Consider the following 15,002-nt stretch of genomic DNA (forward strand, 5'->3'; position numbering starts at 1 on the left):
TTATACAAGGAACCATCTGTATCTATCCTAAGCACAATGCTAAACTTCAAGAACAAATCATTTAAAAGAATCCAGTGAGAATTCTACTTACCAACAGAAAAATGCCCTAGATACTTTAAGTGTTTGTGTTTTGCAAGATTGTTTTAGAAAAGGGAAGTACAAAGACATCCATTCATCCCGAAGGTTATCTTTACCAGTTACTGCATACTTTGAGCATATTTCTAGCCAACTTAATTTGGTCAACACTACAAAGATTTGGTAAGGCTAAATAAGCTGGCAGCGAAACTTACGATATCTTGGCAAATCCAAGGTTTTAGCTAGTACAGAAAAATGGCCATAGCTAACAAGCAGAAGTTTTTGGTTTGTTTTGATTTGTTGATTGCTATGTATACATGCCAACTATGCAAAATGGGCAGTTTGCATGTGGGTATACCTACAATATACTTTTTTTTTAATAAAGTGTATACTGGCACTCTGTAGAATCAGGTAAGCAAAGCTTAAACATACCTGCCAACTCAAAGATTTCCATTAAGCATGTGACTCTTTCAAAGAAATCAAAAAGCTGTAAAACGTGCACATGAAGGTAAAGCTGACATGAGCTAGAAGAATAAAACAAACATCACAGACTTACCTTGTTGCATCTGCGGATGTGGTGTATAACTTGGAGGGTGTGAATACGGCATGTATCCTGCAGGGCTTTGAGGAGCATATGGACTAGGCACTGGGCTGTTCTGTTGTGCCAAAAATCTGTTACCAGAGCTTGTCTGTGGTGGCACAAACCGGCTAAAAATAAAAGGAAATTTTTAGAAGTTGGAAAAGCAAATTTAGACAAAATTATTGATATAAATTTCAACATAATCAATAATCTCCCCCCAAAAGCAGTATTTAGGCTATCAATACCTTCCTAAGTACAGTTATTCATTAGGCATCACAGCCTAGGTACTACATTAATAACAGTGAAGACCAGAGCTAAAAGCATTCATAAGGCCTCCACTTAGAGAAAGGATCTGCAGTTTCCATAAGTTGGTCCTAGAAGTTCTAATGAAAGTGACAGCTAAGTTTTAATTAACCACTAGGTCAAGTAGGATTAACAAGGAACCATCTGCTCTAAATATGATTTCTCTTGGAAGATTTCAAAGATACAGGAATGTGGCAGGCAGTTAGGTAGGACCTGACACAAAGTCCACTGAATACAATTTACTCTTTCCTTGGCTTTATCTTACACTGATCCTACAGACAGAAAGCCATAAAAATAACATAGGCTTGTGGCAATAATAAATGCACATTATAACCCAGTAACTGGGTCAAAACTACATGCAGAATTCTTTCCTCTAGTCCAGTGTACTTTATTATATGAATAAAGGCCTGGATTATAGTACATACTACTTGCAAACACTCAGAAGTTTAAAAAAAAGAACCAGAATAGCTGACAAGGATGTTGCCGGAAGACTTGCCAATCTACTATGCCTACCCTCTTCTGAGTGGCCTTTAGTATAAGTGTTAACATGTTAACAAGTACTCCATGCTTTTACAAGCTTTCTTTTCCACCCTCCTGCCACACTGGTACTGATATACATACTGGAACGCATTAGCCTCTTCTCTATTAACCTCTTGCCACCAGCCTCAGCCTCTGCCACAGGTAAAAAAGATGGGGAGGGATGGCAGGAGATGCGAAGGGACTTGTTAAGCAGGAAAAAAAGTTTGTCAGAATTATGGAAGGGAGTGAGAGAGGAGAATCATGACTAATCCTCAGAATACAAGGATTAAATCAGCGACAAAAAGGTTTCTTTGATAGCTGAAGGAACCCACCCTGCTGTCAAATGCAAAATTTGTCTTGACACTTAGCACCTTCCACTCACATACTTGCAACAATAACTGACTTTCAGTGTAGGAAGAATTTCCAGTTGGCTGCCCTTCCCACCCCATTTAAAAGAAAGCATTACCTGGAAGGACTATGTGATATAGTGGTTTGTTGATAATTGGAAGATGCAGGACTACCACGCATGGAATTCTGAGACATATTAAACTGTGACATCATCATCCCTATTAAAAAGAAATAGCAGCATTACTTTACACACATTTCCTTTTTAATCAACAAAATCTCTCTTCAGAAAGTATTATATACAAAGAGATTATAAACTTTATAGCCATTAACATCATCTACCCATTTCTAGTGCTAGAAAACACTAGAAGTGATCAATTCTGTTTAAGATATTCATTTTACATCATGACATATAGAAGTGTTCTTAAGGCAGCGTTAATTCAGTTTTATATATTAACTGTGGTTCTTTCCTCTGTTCTTTACTGCTTCCCAATCCAAAACCTACCAGTAAATAGAAACATTTTGTAACAGGACATATATTCCAAACCCCAGGCTGGTGTGTACAGTTATTCGTTGTGCCAGTAAGTAAAAGATTTTGAAACTTTGCAAGTCAGAAGAACACAGAAAATTTATCTCCCATTTTTCAAGCAAGCACAGCAAACAATCATCTTGGGCTGTGCTTCAAGTCCTCACCACTACCATAATCCTTAGTGGTTCCTTCCTACCCAGAGCCAAAAGCTTTCTACTCCAACTCCACTACCATTTGTAAGTAATGTTATCAAAGAAGGTGCTGAAATACTTCAGTTGCATAGCAGAACCAATATTGCAACTGTAAGCTCCCACAGCCTGTAGATTCTCACAGTCATGCTTTGGAAATTCTGGAGTTGTACTAGCTGGCAAGCCACAAGTACCAAAGTGCTTGAAACTAACTGAAGGAGCATTTGGACAAGGCCCTTAATAATTTGCTGTAACGTTTTTTTCATGCCTGAAGCAGCTGGGCAGTTGGACTAGATAATCATTGCAGGTCCCTTCCAACCAAAATAGTCCAGTCCAGTCCAGTCCATTCCATTCCGTTCTAGTCTATTCTGACTTGCCTATTAAGGAGAATTTAAAGGAATCATTTACTTTTCCTCTCTTTGATACAGGAATAAAGAACTCCCTAATAACAGCATTACACTGGAAATTGAAGTGATGCAGAAACAAAAAAAACTTAAATTACTTTTAAGTTATTTTAATGACAGAACTTAAAAGTACAGCAGCTAAATGCAGTGTCAGAATCCATGTGCACACTGAAGTTCTGGAAGCCACAGCAAGTAGTACAAATATTTTAAAACAAAAGTTAGACAAAAGGCTGACAGGAGTCCCCAGTGCGGAGTGTTTGAGAGTTGTCAACCCTTCAATTGCTATCACAGATTTCAATTACTGCAGTATTCACATATGCAAAACTAGTTTCAGAAATCCTCTCTGAGGTCTGTCACCCTCTTTTTCCCCTCTCCTCAGCAGAGAAGAGACGTGATAATCCTGCAGGAATGCAGCCCTTACTACCTCCAGGTAGGTGTGAAGTGCTACACTCCAAGTACATTAGCACACGAAAACTGGCCCAAGAGCAGAAGTCCCCTGTTCTGCTGAAAAATACCTGGAGACCTCCCTATGGAGGACACTTCACTGTCCCATATGGACACTGGTTGCCTCAAATAGAGGCAAGTGAGGAGGAGACTCCAGGGATGGTTTGCTGCAGCATGCCCATTTCTCACTCACCTCTCACTGCCACTCTCAACACCAGCTAGGTAGGGTATTTTAGTCAAACTACCAACCCTTACCATTCACGTACAGGAAACTGACAGAATGTGCCTGAATGAGCACAAAATATACACAGAAAGTTTCATTTTATGTTTAAAGCAAAAAATGTGCTTTCAATATACTTTAAAAATTTTCTCTGTGTTCTCTCCTCCCTAACTTCAAGACACACTTTAAACCACAGACGCAGTAGGCTTTGGTTTAAAAGAATCACAGGAAATATTGAAATGAATCAAATTTTAATACCATTAAAAACCCAACCAACCAACCAACCAAACCAACCAACAAAACACCTAAAAATTATTCTGTGACAGACAGCTCTCACCGCTCTCTCTCTGTTGAGGCAGGGAGTGGGTATACAGGAGGCAAAACCTCCATAATGTAAAGAAAAAAAAAGAAAAACTAGAAAACAAAATTAAAAAAAAAACCCAACAACACAAGAAATAAACAACTAACACCAGCCAAACAACAACAAAAAAGTCCCACTGTCTTCAAAGTTCTGAGACAGATAACAACCATACCTGATAACAATTAAATAAGAAATAAGTAAATGCCTCAAATATTTAGTCTAAAAAGGAGTTGAACTTAAGTTTGCTGCCATTAGCACCAAAATATCTTCTTGTATATTTTTTACATTGTTGCCATATCACTAAGCAGCAGATCTATGGCTTCACTGTGCATTTCCGTACCTTAATATTTAAGAATTTCTTCTAAATGTGACCTTAAATATTAACTTATTTTATATATATATAAAACTTAACCTAATAGACATAACTTATTTTATATATATATATATATATATATATATATATATATATAAAAAAAAAAAACTTAACCTAAATTATGAACTTGAATATCAGAAATGCTCAGGTTTGAGAAAACATCATCCTAGTAGTAACGCTACTACAATGAGTTTCCTTATAATATACTTCCAGTCTTGCCTACGTTTTGCTTTCTCTTTTTTTTTCTTGGAAAAAAGGTGACATTCATAAATACATTTTAGCATTCCTACTAAATTGCTAAATGCCAAAGAATGCACTACATAAAACTGCAGCTCAAGGTGACAGAAGTCTTGTACGATTGAACTGTATTACAAACATCAGCATGTTTAAGCTAGGACTGCTCACCAACAGGTGACGTTTCAGTTAAATATACACTCTTATTTCAAAGTTTTTCCCTTTTACAGGCACACACACTTGAATTTTTGTACAAGCAAAAAAAATTATCCAGGTAATTTATGTTTACAGAAATATGCATATGATTATAAACCCCAAAATTCACAAGTTCTGATAAAAAGCTTGAATGGAATGTTAAGCCCCTCTTGAACCCTAAGTAACGCTGTGAATACTAACCTACTGAAATATCCTATTTTAGCTTATCTTCCAACACGTATCTGCTGAAAAACAAAGCCAAAGTGTTGATAAAGAAAAGAGAAAAAAATATTATGAAAACTGAAAGCAATCTAAATAAATCCTAAAAAATTATTCTAAAGAAATCCACTCCACTCATACACCATAAGATGCAGGAAAGGTGTAGTTGCAAGATGACATCCAAAACTGCGTCATCTGATGAAAAGTTCTAACATAAAATTATCATTGTGCACTTGTACACAGTTAGGCCTGACACCACATGGTGGTGTGAATCAGTCTGTTCAGACAACCTGGTAATAGAAAACAGTCTGAAAAAAACTAACTAAAAATCTAATCTAGAAAACCTAGCATGATTGAACACTGTCTTGACAGCAGGACTATTATCTAAAGACAGGGTATAACAGTTTGAGCACTGGTGCTATGTTACCTCAAATTAAATATACCAGCAGTGGAGGGTGAGGGGAAGTAGAGGGTGCCCAAACAGGATACAAGTAAAGTGTCCAGATCATATACCCTTCTTGCACTATTTGTTCATTATAACTAAAAATGATTCTTGCTCTAAAAATCAGTTTTGAACTAAATACAGATCAGTATGAACTTGGGAAAAAAACACCAGCATAGAATTCTGCTTGTGCTTTACCTTATATTCACAAGAATTCCTAACACAGTATTTAGCTTTCTGAAGACGCCTTTATTTCCTGAGAAACTGTATTGAACCAAGAACTTTATTCCATGTTTAATGTAATTCTTTAGCTAGGTGATCTTCCTTTTCTTGCATCAGAAATGAAAGCTAGGAGAAATTAATTTGAATTCACTTTGTCCATACTAGTGCTGAAACTGACACACTGAAGGGATGGTGGCGCACAGATCCATCCCAGGCTGAGTCCTCAGGGAGTCCCACTGCCTTTGTTGCTTCTCAATTGTGGATATTACAAATACTGGGTTACAGTACACACTTCTGACTTCAATGCATGCTGGACTCAACAGAAAGTGGAAAGACAATATTCAGAAGACAGGGAAGCAAAAAAGGTGAATCTGAAATATTAGTAAAGAGTCTAAATTTTAGTCTAGCTGGCAAAATGTAAGATCTCTACTAAACCCACAATTGTTCTACAACTCACAACCCTACAATGATTAAAATACCTGTTCAGAAAGCAGGAGAAAATCAAAACTTTGCTTTTCAACACATCAGTACGTCCACCTTTGGCCTTAGAGATCTGAATGGGAAATGGCATAGCTAATAAGGCTATCACAATCTGCCAGCATCTAACTTAAAGATCCGCGTATTTCCTGGTAAGACTGTAGCCTTTTTCCATTGAAAATAAAGTCACATTTCACCTAGCTTTTCCAGGCATTCATTCCAGGGCCTTCTTCCTCTCAAAACACTTTGCCTATAGCTGTGATTTTCCTCTCTTCCCCCTTTCTTTCCAGTTTTCAGATTGCACACTTATATTTCAATTCTTGCACTCATACAAGTAACCAGAATTATATAAAATAAAATTAAATATTCAAGGGAGTTTAAAAGTCTGATCTCTTCTGGTTCTCTGAGAAACTTTCTTACTAAAATAACACCAACCTTTTTGAATTTCACGCTTAATTATTTTTATTCTGTACCAGTATCTTCTTTCAAGGAGGGCCAAAACACATCTACCAAAGATATAAGGGCTTTTACTTCATTGGGATTATCCTTAACCTACTTAATCAAGCTGCAAAACTGTTTCCCCCTGTGAAGCACATGTAAATGCATCAAAGAACTTAACAGTATCTAGCCCTGCATTTCACATTTTCATTCCTGGTAGTTTCGGCTTTCTTTCAATTAACATCATGTGTTCTGCCCTTACCAAGTTATTTTCAAATATTGATTGGCTTTTTACTCACTGGCACAGATAAACAAAACTAATAATCTCTTTTTGCTATTTCTCCTGTCCAAAACCACCTTACACTTCCTATGCTCTGTGGACTCCAGTAACACTTCTATCTGTATCTCTGCAGTACAAGCAAACCTTTACCCTCACACTAAGTAAACTCTGGAAATTCTCCTACCTATTTCGTAGTTCACTACTGCTGCAATAATACACTATAATCATACAGATTTTCAGTAAGATTAAGGCATATTTTTCCAACCTCAGTTATTTACTAAGACAAATATACACATGTAGCCATAAAAAATGAAAATGAACTATTTTAAAACAAAATCTAATCACCCTACAGATTAAAGTTTGTAGTGAAATTAAATTTATTTTTACAAAAATACGGTAGTATATTTCCATGCTTATTCTACTATAATCAATCACTTGCAGAAGATGTCATGGTACACAGGTTTATATCACTATCAAACACAAGGTAAGGCATAAATACCACAGTTGGACTCCATATAAATTTGTGGTTAGCATCAGGCCCCTAAACTTCAGAACAACATAAAATGCAATAATAAATAATCAAAAATCCTTACCGCTTTGTACCCCGTATCTGTTTTGCATGCTTTTCTCCCTGAAAACATTAGGATTCCTTGCCAGGATAGCCTGCAGCAAGACTGGTATATCTCCCTCTGGGTCATCACTGCCAAGGTTATCTTTCAACTCTCTGGAATTGTGGAAGTAAGCAAATAAAGAGGCAAATGCATTTTCAAATTATAAGAAACTATGAGTCAAGTAACAAAACAAAACAAAAAAACAAAAACAAAACCAAAAAGAACAAAAAAACAAAACCAAAATGAAAGAAAACAATTTACTGTTAAAATAGACAAAACCAAGCCTGCAAAGCACCACTCCCTGCCTGTATGGATTTTTTTTTTCTCTTTTGTTTAAGAAGTGGAAGAAGTGGTATTCTTACTAGTCTTTAGAATTATTTTCTGCTACAAAGCACTTCTGTTTACATGCCTGTCAGTTTTAGACTATTATAAAAAGTTTCTTATGCCCTCTTTTATGTTGTGACCTTCCTCACAAAAACACGCTTTGGCACAACTTGAATAAAGTATTATTGTAGGAGTAAAATTAATACAAGCATGAACGTATAACATTCAGGTTACAACCCATTGCTTTGAGAATCACCTGTTTTAAAAAGGGAAATTGGCATATCTTTGACACCACAGGATTCCCTCTTAAATATATAAAAAAAAAAGTAATGTATTTTCTATAACTGTATCCATGCTTTCAGCTATGGTTTGCTTTAAGAACTTTTAAAAGCTACTTTCACTTGATCTATACAACTGATTGGAACACGCAGGAAAAAGTGTTGCCAATGTAAGACAATTCAAAGGACAACAAGGGGAAAAAAAACAACAAATAACAAAAGAAAGAAAAAAAGGGAAAGAAAAGAAAAAGGGAAAAATTAACAAAAAGAGAACACATTACCATACTTGCTGGTCGAATTCTTAAAATACGTAAGTTCAATACCTAACCAGAATGGACACGGGTCTTACATGGGTGTCTCAAAAAACTTTCTTTCTGTATAATACTGGGTATACAGTATGTGTATTATACAATATGTGCATTAACAACCAAAGTGGAACACTAATGAGTATTGCAACATCAAAACCACAAAGTCTGCACTCCTAACTACCAAGAATAGGATAAGCAGTAGATCTATAAAATATCTCCCACAGTTATGCATAAAGGCTGCAGGACAATTATTAACGTTCAGACTGATTAAAATATTTGACTCTTGTATAGCAGTCATCTGCTAAGCAAGCCTAGTAAAAACTCTGCATGTTCTAATTTTCAGATTCTCACAAACATCCTTCTCCATCCTCATCCAGTTAATTTTGATTTCAAAGAACACAGATATGATGCAGCGGAAGTTCAAAATACATACATGTGATCTGTTGACACCTGATTGAGACTGTGGATGAGCTGTGAAACCAGATTTTCATCCCTGCAAGCCAGAAGGCAGTTCACCTCTTCAGCTATACGTCCATTGAAAAGCAGGCTTTTTGTTGTTGTAGCAGGTAATGGTGATGGAAGAGGCAGCTGGTTCAAAACTGTTATCAGATAACAGAAAAGAGATCAGAGTCATTTCATGGAACACAGTAATAGAAATATGCACACTTTCTTACTCCCTCACGTGATTAAGAAAACTTGATTTAAAATAGGCATTTAAATATAGGGAAGATTACTCGATTTTTATTTTTTTTTTTTGATTAAACACACACAAAAATGCTGGACACTATTTCAAATAAAGTAATGCAGTCAAGTCTAAAAGTTATATTACTACATTACTGTAAATATTTAACTGTGCTAAGGCAAGTATTATGAATAAAAGCATACTTTTAAACATTCCAGAATATTAAGCCACTTATATATATCAGCTTTCTCTTTGAGCCAAAAGCATTAATAAAAAAATGAAATGCAAAATCCCTGCAGTTGCATGCAGTACTGTAAGTGCACTAAGAATATACTTTAAGTTTTCTACTCTGTTCTTAATTTTTAATTAATGTTCCTACTTTGTATGGTCAGGGTAGATGAAAACCAAACAAACAGAAAAATAAATCCACCCCCAAAACAATCCACAAAAAAAAAACAAACAACAACCAATTTAAGCCACTAATTAATTTCTCTGGTTTTTCTTGTCTTGTATTTGTTCATATGTAAGTCATCTTCTCAAGAAGAGGCTAATATCATTGGTTGGTATGACTACTAAAATGTCACCTCAGTCAATATACCTATTCATAAATCTTGGTAAAAAAGATTTAATTAAAACACCCATCACAATATTTCTGTGCGCTTATAAACCAGCACACGGTAATTTCTGAGGTCATTCTCAGGCCTGCAGACATAACAAGAAGTGTACCTTATAAGCCCTGACTGGATGATTTGCAGAGCTACACAGACAAGAGGAGAGTAAGCCAGAAGAGTCCAAAAAGCCAGCTACAGAGAAAAATCAATTTCTTGGGTCCACAAAAAAAAGCTGGCACTAACTTCAAGTTCCCAGGCTGGTTAAAGCTCTCAGATAAAAAAAACAAACAAACAACAAACAAAACCAAAAAGCCTCAAGCAAAATACACTCTTTTATGTTTTGAAATGCTTTAATAAAAAAAAAAAAAAAGGGGTGTGTGTGGAATTCCCATATTTTTCCCCCTACATAATGTATACCATTACTGTATTTAGAAATACACTGCAATTCAAACAGAAGTGTATAATATATTAAAACAGCTAGCTTTCAGATTACATTGAATGTGTCAGAAACCTGGAAAAAATTAGCAAGATCAGTAAACCATATTTATTAAAACAGTATAAATTTATCTGGTCAACTAGCTACTCTACTACCTCTGGTCATCATGTCCCCTGTGTTTTTAGGGCAACAGGTCTTGCCTGTTGCACTTCCTTATTTTCAGACAGAGAAAAATAAACCAAAGCAGTTACAAAACTATCTCTTTCAGCTGCTCTGCTGTTTCTAAAAAACAGATAAACATGACAGATAAAGAAGCAAATGAACCTAACACAAGGGCTAATCCTACCAAACATAGTGGAAGTGTTCCAAGAAACTCTTGTACCAGGGGCCTGGCCAGTGACTTCTACCAGTTAAGTATTTTGATTTTCTTCAGAACCTTACCTGCAAATATTTAATGCTGGAAAACTTCCATATCCTGGAAACTTACTCTTTGCATACTGATGATTCATTATTAGATATACATAAAGATATATAAAAACACCCATAAACACATAAGCAGCATCTTCCAATTTGGTATTTCAGAATATCAGAATGACATGAAGATGTTTTTTTCTTCCAATACATCCTCTTTTTTTACCGTAGGCAGTTAAATTCAATTGCTGGGTACGTACGTACATATTCCAAGTGTCCCTTGGAAAGTTTCCACATTTCAGTAGTAGTATAATAAAAACAAGAGCTTAGATGTACCCATGTCAGAGTCCAATTATCCTCAGACAACTGAGCTATGAATCCTTTCCTACACTTTATAAACAACAAGCATCTTTGTTCAAACTACTCTTATTACAATGGTTATTCTAGGACCTCATTACAGTATAATAGATTTCCTCTTAGTTTTCTCTAAAAATATATATTTGGTCACATTATAAACCATTTGGGTTTGTGCCAGTATCAGGTTTTGATGTAAATAGTCCTTGCATCTTGTCTTCCTGATACATTTAAAGACAGTACACGCACCTTATCTACCCGTTTTGTTAGGCTGAACAGCTATGAAAGAAGACTCACAGTTTCAGCTGCTGATTTCCATTGTAGCAGCCAATCTTCGCACCTATTAATTAGGGCAACTTTTTTGTACCTTGTCCAAAATTAAGGAACTAGGTTTCAAGTATATTCAGCATATTCCACAACTCTAGCTGGTTAGTTGAGCATCAGTCTAATCCTCCCTCACCCTCTCCCTCCCTCTCTCTTTCTGTTTCTCCCTCTCCATCACTCTGTTGTGGTGATCATGATGATATGTGTTTTAGACAAGCATTTTATAATTTATCTGGTTCTCTTTATTTGGGGGGTACCCAGATATACTAATGAATGATATTCCGAACAAACACACCCTATCCCTAGCACTGTTCACGGCCAGGCTGGATGGGGCTTGGAGCAGCCCAGCCTAGCAGAAGGTGTCCCCGCCCATGTCAGGGGCTTGGAACTGGAAGGTATTTAAGGCCCTTTCCAACACAAACCATTCTGCGATTCCATGAAACAATGAGTTCCTGTATTTTGTTTCAAGTTTCCTTAAGGATTTTTTCTTTAACATGCATTTCACTTCATGTTTAAATTAGTATGTTTCATTTGAATAGATTTTCAAAATTAAAGCAGTGAGAAAATTAACATTTTTAATGTCAAATCTGATTTTGAATAATTCTACCTCTATGAAATTTTAAAATAAAACTATTTTTAGTATTTTGAAAATGCAGATATTTACCAAAGAGGTACAAAACAGCATAGCAAAGTCAAGAAAAAGAAGAATACTTACGGTCTGTAAGACTAGCAATCCCTGCAAGAGTAGTGATAGGAACATGAGGCATATCCCCATTCATCCTGAAGTTCTGGGATAGTAGTGCCTACACAGATATTTTAATTCAGGTGCCAGCTATCATTACTTCCCATCTCCCAAGCACTAAAAAAAAAAAAAAAAAAAAAGGGGGGGGGGGAGGGGAGAAAAAAAAAAGACATGAAAAGAAGCAAATGAAAATTCTCAGTTTACTTTTTCAGAATTTTAAATTCAGTAACATAAATGAAACACAGACCATACCCTCAGTTGTATACTATGTAAATTTTGTCGAGACTGAGTAGAGCAATGTAGATTTTAAATATTCAATGATATTAAGCAATCAGAAGGCAAGCTTCTGGTCTCAGAAGGAGAGTCCTTCACCAAAAAAGATGCAAGATAAGGCAATTAGAAGACAATCTGCTCAGGTAACACAGAACCAACTCGAAACTGTTATCAAAACTTCTATTAGCTCATACACATACCCAGTGTGATTAATTACAGCTGCCATATTCACTTTCCAGTTTTGTAGGAGGAGATATTTTTCATATAAGAGTAACACAACCAAAAGGAGTAAATTACAGATGCAAAAAGCAAGGAGTAAACTATGTGACAAATACAAAACCTCGGTATAATTTAAAAGTAGTTGCTATTTCAAAATTCATCTGAAAATATCTAATATTAACTACCGTCTGGTCAAACTACTACCAGAAACCGTATCACCCCCCTTCACAACGGGAGTTTAGCCCTTGTGAAGGGGGTTTAGCCACCTTCAGAAAAGGTAGCTGAAGAAAAGGTTTAGCTGCCACAGAACTAGCTCATTTATTTCCTGTAAAACAGCATAGTTTATATTCAACTACTGAAAAGCAAATTTGTTCACTCAGTTTACACTAACCATAAAGATCCCAACTTAAAAAAAAAATAAAAAAAATCATCACAATAATTTCGACTGCAGTTCCAAAACAACAAAACTTTGCGAAGATCACACATTACAATCCACTATTATACTAGAAAAATGGAAAAATAAAAAATTGCATATAGTGTTTTTGAAGGCAAAAAAATTAAAAGAATTCAACATGAATACGGCTACTTACTATAGACAGGCACCTGCGTTAACAGTTTTGGTAATAGCAAAGAGACTCCGGTAAGCATTTACATTATATACTAAGGAGACAGAAGTCATGATTTGCTGACTTTACAAGACAATATTTTTAAGAATTAAATTATACAGTTATTTAATGGGAAAAATTCCTCCAAAACCAGATACTTAGAAATTAGACAATTAGAAACCTTCTCCACAGATATATAAGAAACCTGAAATGGCAAGACCTTAGAGTGAAGCAAGTGCAGTAAGCTGGTATGGTCAGGAAAGAGCAAACTTTCTTTTGTAGAGGAGAGTAAAAGGGGTTGGTTTGTTTAGCTAAGAAAACAAAGGTCAAGAGGGGATGTGACTGCTCTCTCTAAAGCAGTCAAAGAAGGTTACAAAGGAAGAATGCTACAGCACAACGCTAACACAACAATAAATGGGGCATGAGTGCAAGCAAGAAGAAAATGAGAAGAGAGCTTTTCACCATCTGAGCTGCCAACATTTGGAAGAGCTTCCATTAAGAATAGTATAGATAAGCATGGATCATAGAGTTGTTACAGAAGGGACAGGATGTAGTTACCTGCATCAGCTGGGAACTACACATAGCAATTCAAGAATTCTGCCTCTTACTTAAGTTTTTGTAAGTATGAGAATGTGAGTAAACAGGTGAGAGAAAACAAAAGACCAAGAGAGATGGGATTAAATAATGAGATTAGGTTATACAACAGGCACAATACAAAGAAACCACAAAGGAGTATCTGGGTCCAAATACTGAGCCTGTTGTGTTGAGAGCAAAACTGTTATACAACTGGCAAACAAAGTGGGATACAACTCCAGAACTAGAGACTAAAATCCAGTCATATTTGATGTCACCAAGAACATCAGTAAACTCACTCAGTTAAGGAATTTAAAATATCGAGCAGCTGGGGGGGGGGGGGGGAATTGACGCTTCCACATCAGATAGGTTCTTTCACGCAAAAATATCAGGAGAGGAAGCAACAACAGCCTGATTGACAGACAAGTTTTGTTGTAGGGTTTCTTTATTTTCCATTCCCCAAGTGTAGTAAGAGTTAGAAGTACTACATTGTAGCCGCTCACAATTAGTTGAGAAGAATCAACATTTTACAATATCCAGAAAAGAAACAAAACCCAATGGTACTTTTCCAGCTGCTGCAGCATCTGACTGTCAATGAAACGACAAGAGGACTCTGACCACTTGTTACTATATGAAGGTTCAAGCCCTGCATTTATGAAACGTTCCTCCTCAAAAAAAAAAAAAAAAAAATCAGTTCTTCCCAGCTCAGCTATGTGCACGCATGATAACAGTGGAAAACAGAATAAAGGGAAAAATCTGTTTTTGTGCAGTAATAAACACGTTGAACAGTAATGCAAAGATAAGTAACCAACTTCTTTCAGAAATTTCCTATATACACTTAAATGTTTCATTTGCCATTCCCAGGGTATTCTTTCATTTATTATGACTATTTTAAAAATAACTTGTATATAACTGACTTAATATATTTCTGAGAAGAATATGAGAGACAAAATTAGATGGATTAAAACTGCATTTTAAAGAATGACTATGTTATTAGATCTCTATGTTTCTATTTTTCAAAGCATTTTGTTAAATAGAATACTTTAAATACACTTACATTTTATTTAGTTTACCTTATTAAATCTCAATTTAGAATTAAATACTTTTAAATGTGGTTTTCATTTCTTACATGCTGAGTAGCATCATATTGATGCAACTGCAGCACCATGATCAAAGTTGACTTCTGTAGCTGCACACTGAAAGTAAACCAGTACAACTCAGGTATTGGCTGTTTGATAATTTTGGTGAGCAGTGGACTTTTTCCTTTCTTTTAGATAAGGAAACATGCTACTAGAAATTTAAGAATCCTCGCCTCATAGCTAGTTTTAAACTTTCACACTTGGCAATAAACTACCTTTCTTTCTAGTCACTAAATGAAGCTCTGCTATTTATCAATCCTTAAT

At 35.7% G+C, this 15,002-nt stretch overlaps 1 protein-coding gene across 8 annotated transcripts in view; it reads right to left on the bottom strand.

The window, feature by feature from the left end:
* Nucleotides 1–15,002, bottom strand: part of NIPBL (NIPBL cohesin loading factor) — a 155,012-nt gene that overhangs the window by 83,888 nt on the left and 56,122 nt on the right. For all 8 annotated transcript variants that reach the window (XM_061469475.1, XM_061469478.1, XM_061469477.1 and 5 more), the window contains exons 2-6: nucleotides 11,903–12,046; nucleotides 8,803–8,968; nucleotides 7,442–7,572; nucleotides 1,944–2,043; nucleotides 632–783 (exon numbers count right to left, since the gene is read on the bottom strand). In XM_061469475.1, the coding sequence (XP_061325459.1) occupies nucleotides 632–783; nucleotides 1,944–2,043; nucleotides 7,442–7,572; nucleotides 8,803–8,968; nucleotides 11,903–11,966 (613 nt within the window). In that variant the 5' untranslated portion in view covers nucleotides 11,967–12,046. The remainder of the gene's footprint in view (nucleotides 1–631; nucleotides 784–1,943; nucleotides 2,044–7,441; nucleotides 7,573–8,802; nucleotides 8,969–11,902; nucleotides 12,047–15,002) is intronic.

This window comes from Pezoporus flaviventris, unplaced genomic scaffold (assembly GCF_033815535.1).
Source record: "Pezoporus flaviventris isolate CSIRO_AGI_PZ_B2104156 unplaced genomic scaffold, CSIRO_AGI_Pfla_v1 ptg000057l, whole genome shotgun sequence".
In the NCBI taxonomy this organism is placed as follows: Eukaryota; Metazoa; Chordata; class Aves; order Psittaciformes; family Psittacidae; genus Pezoporus; species Pezoporus flaviventris.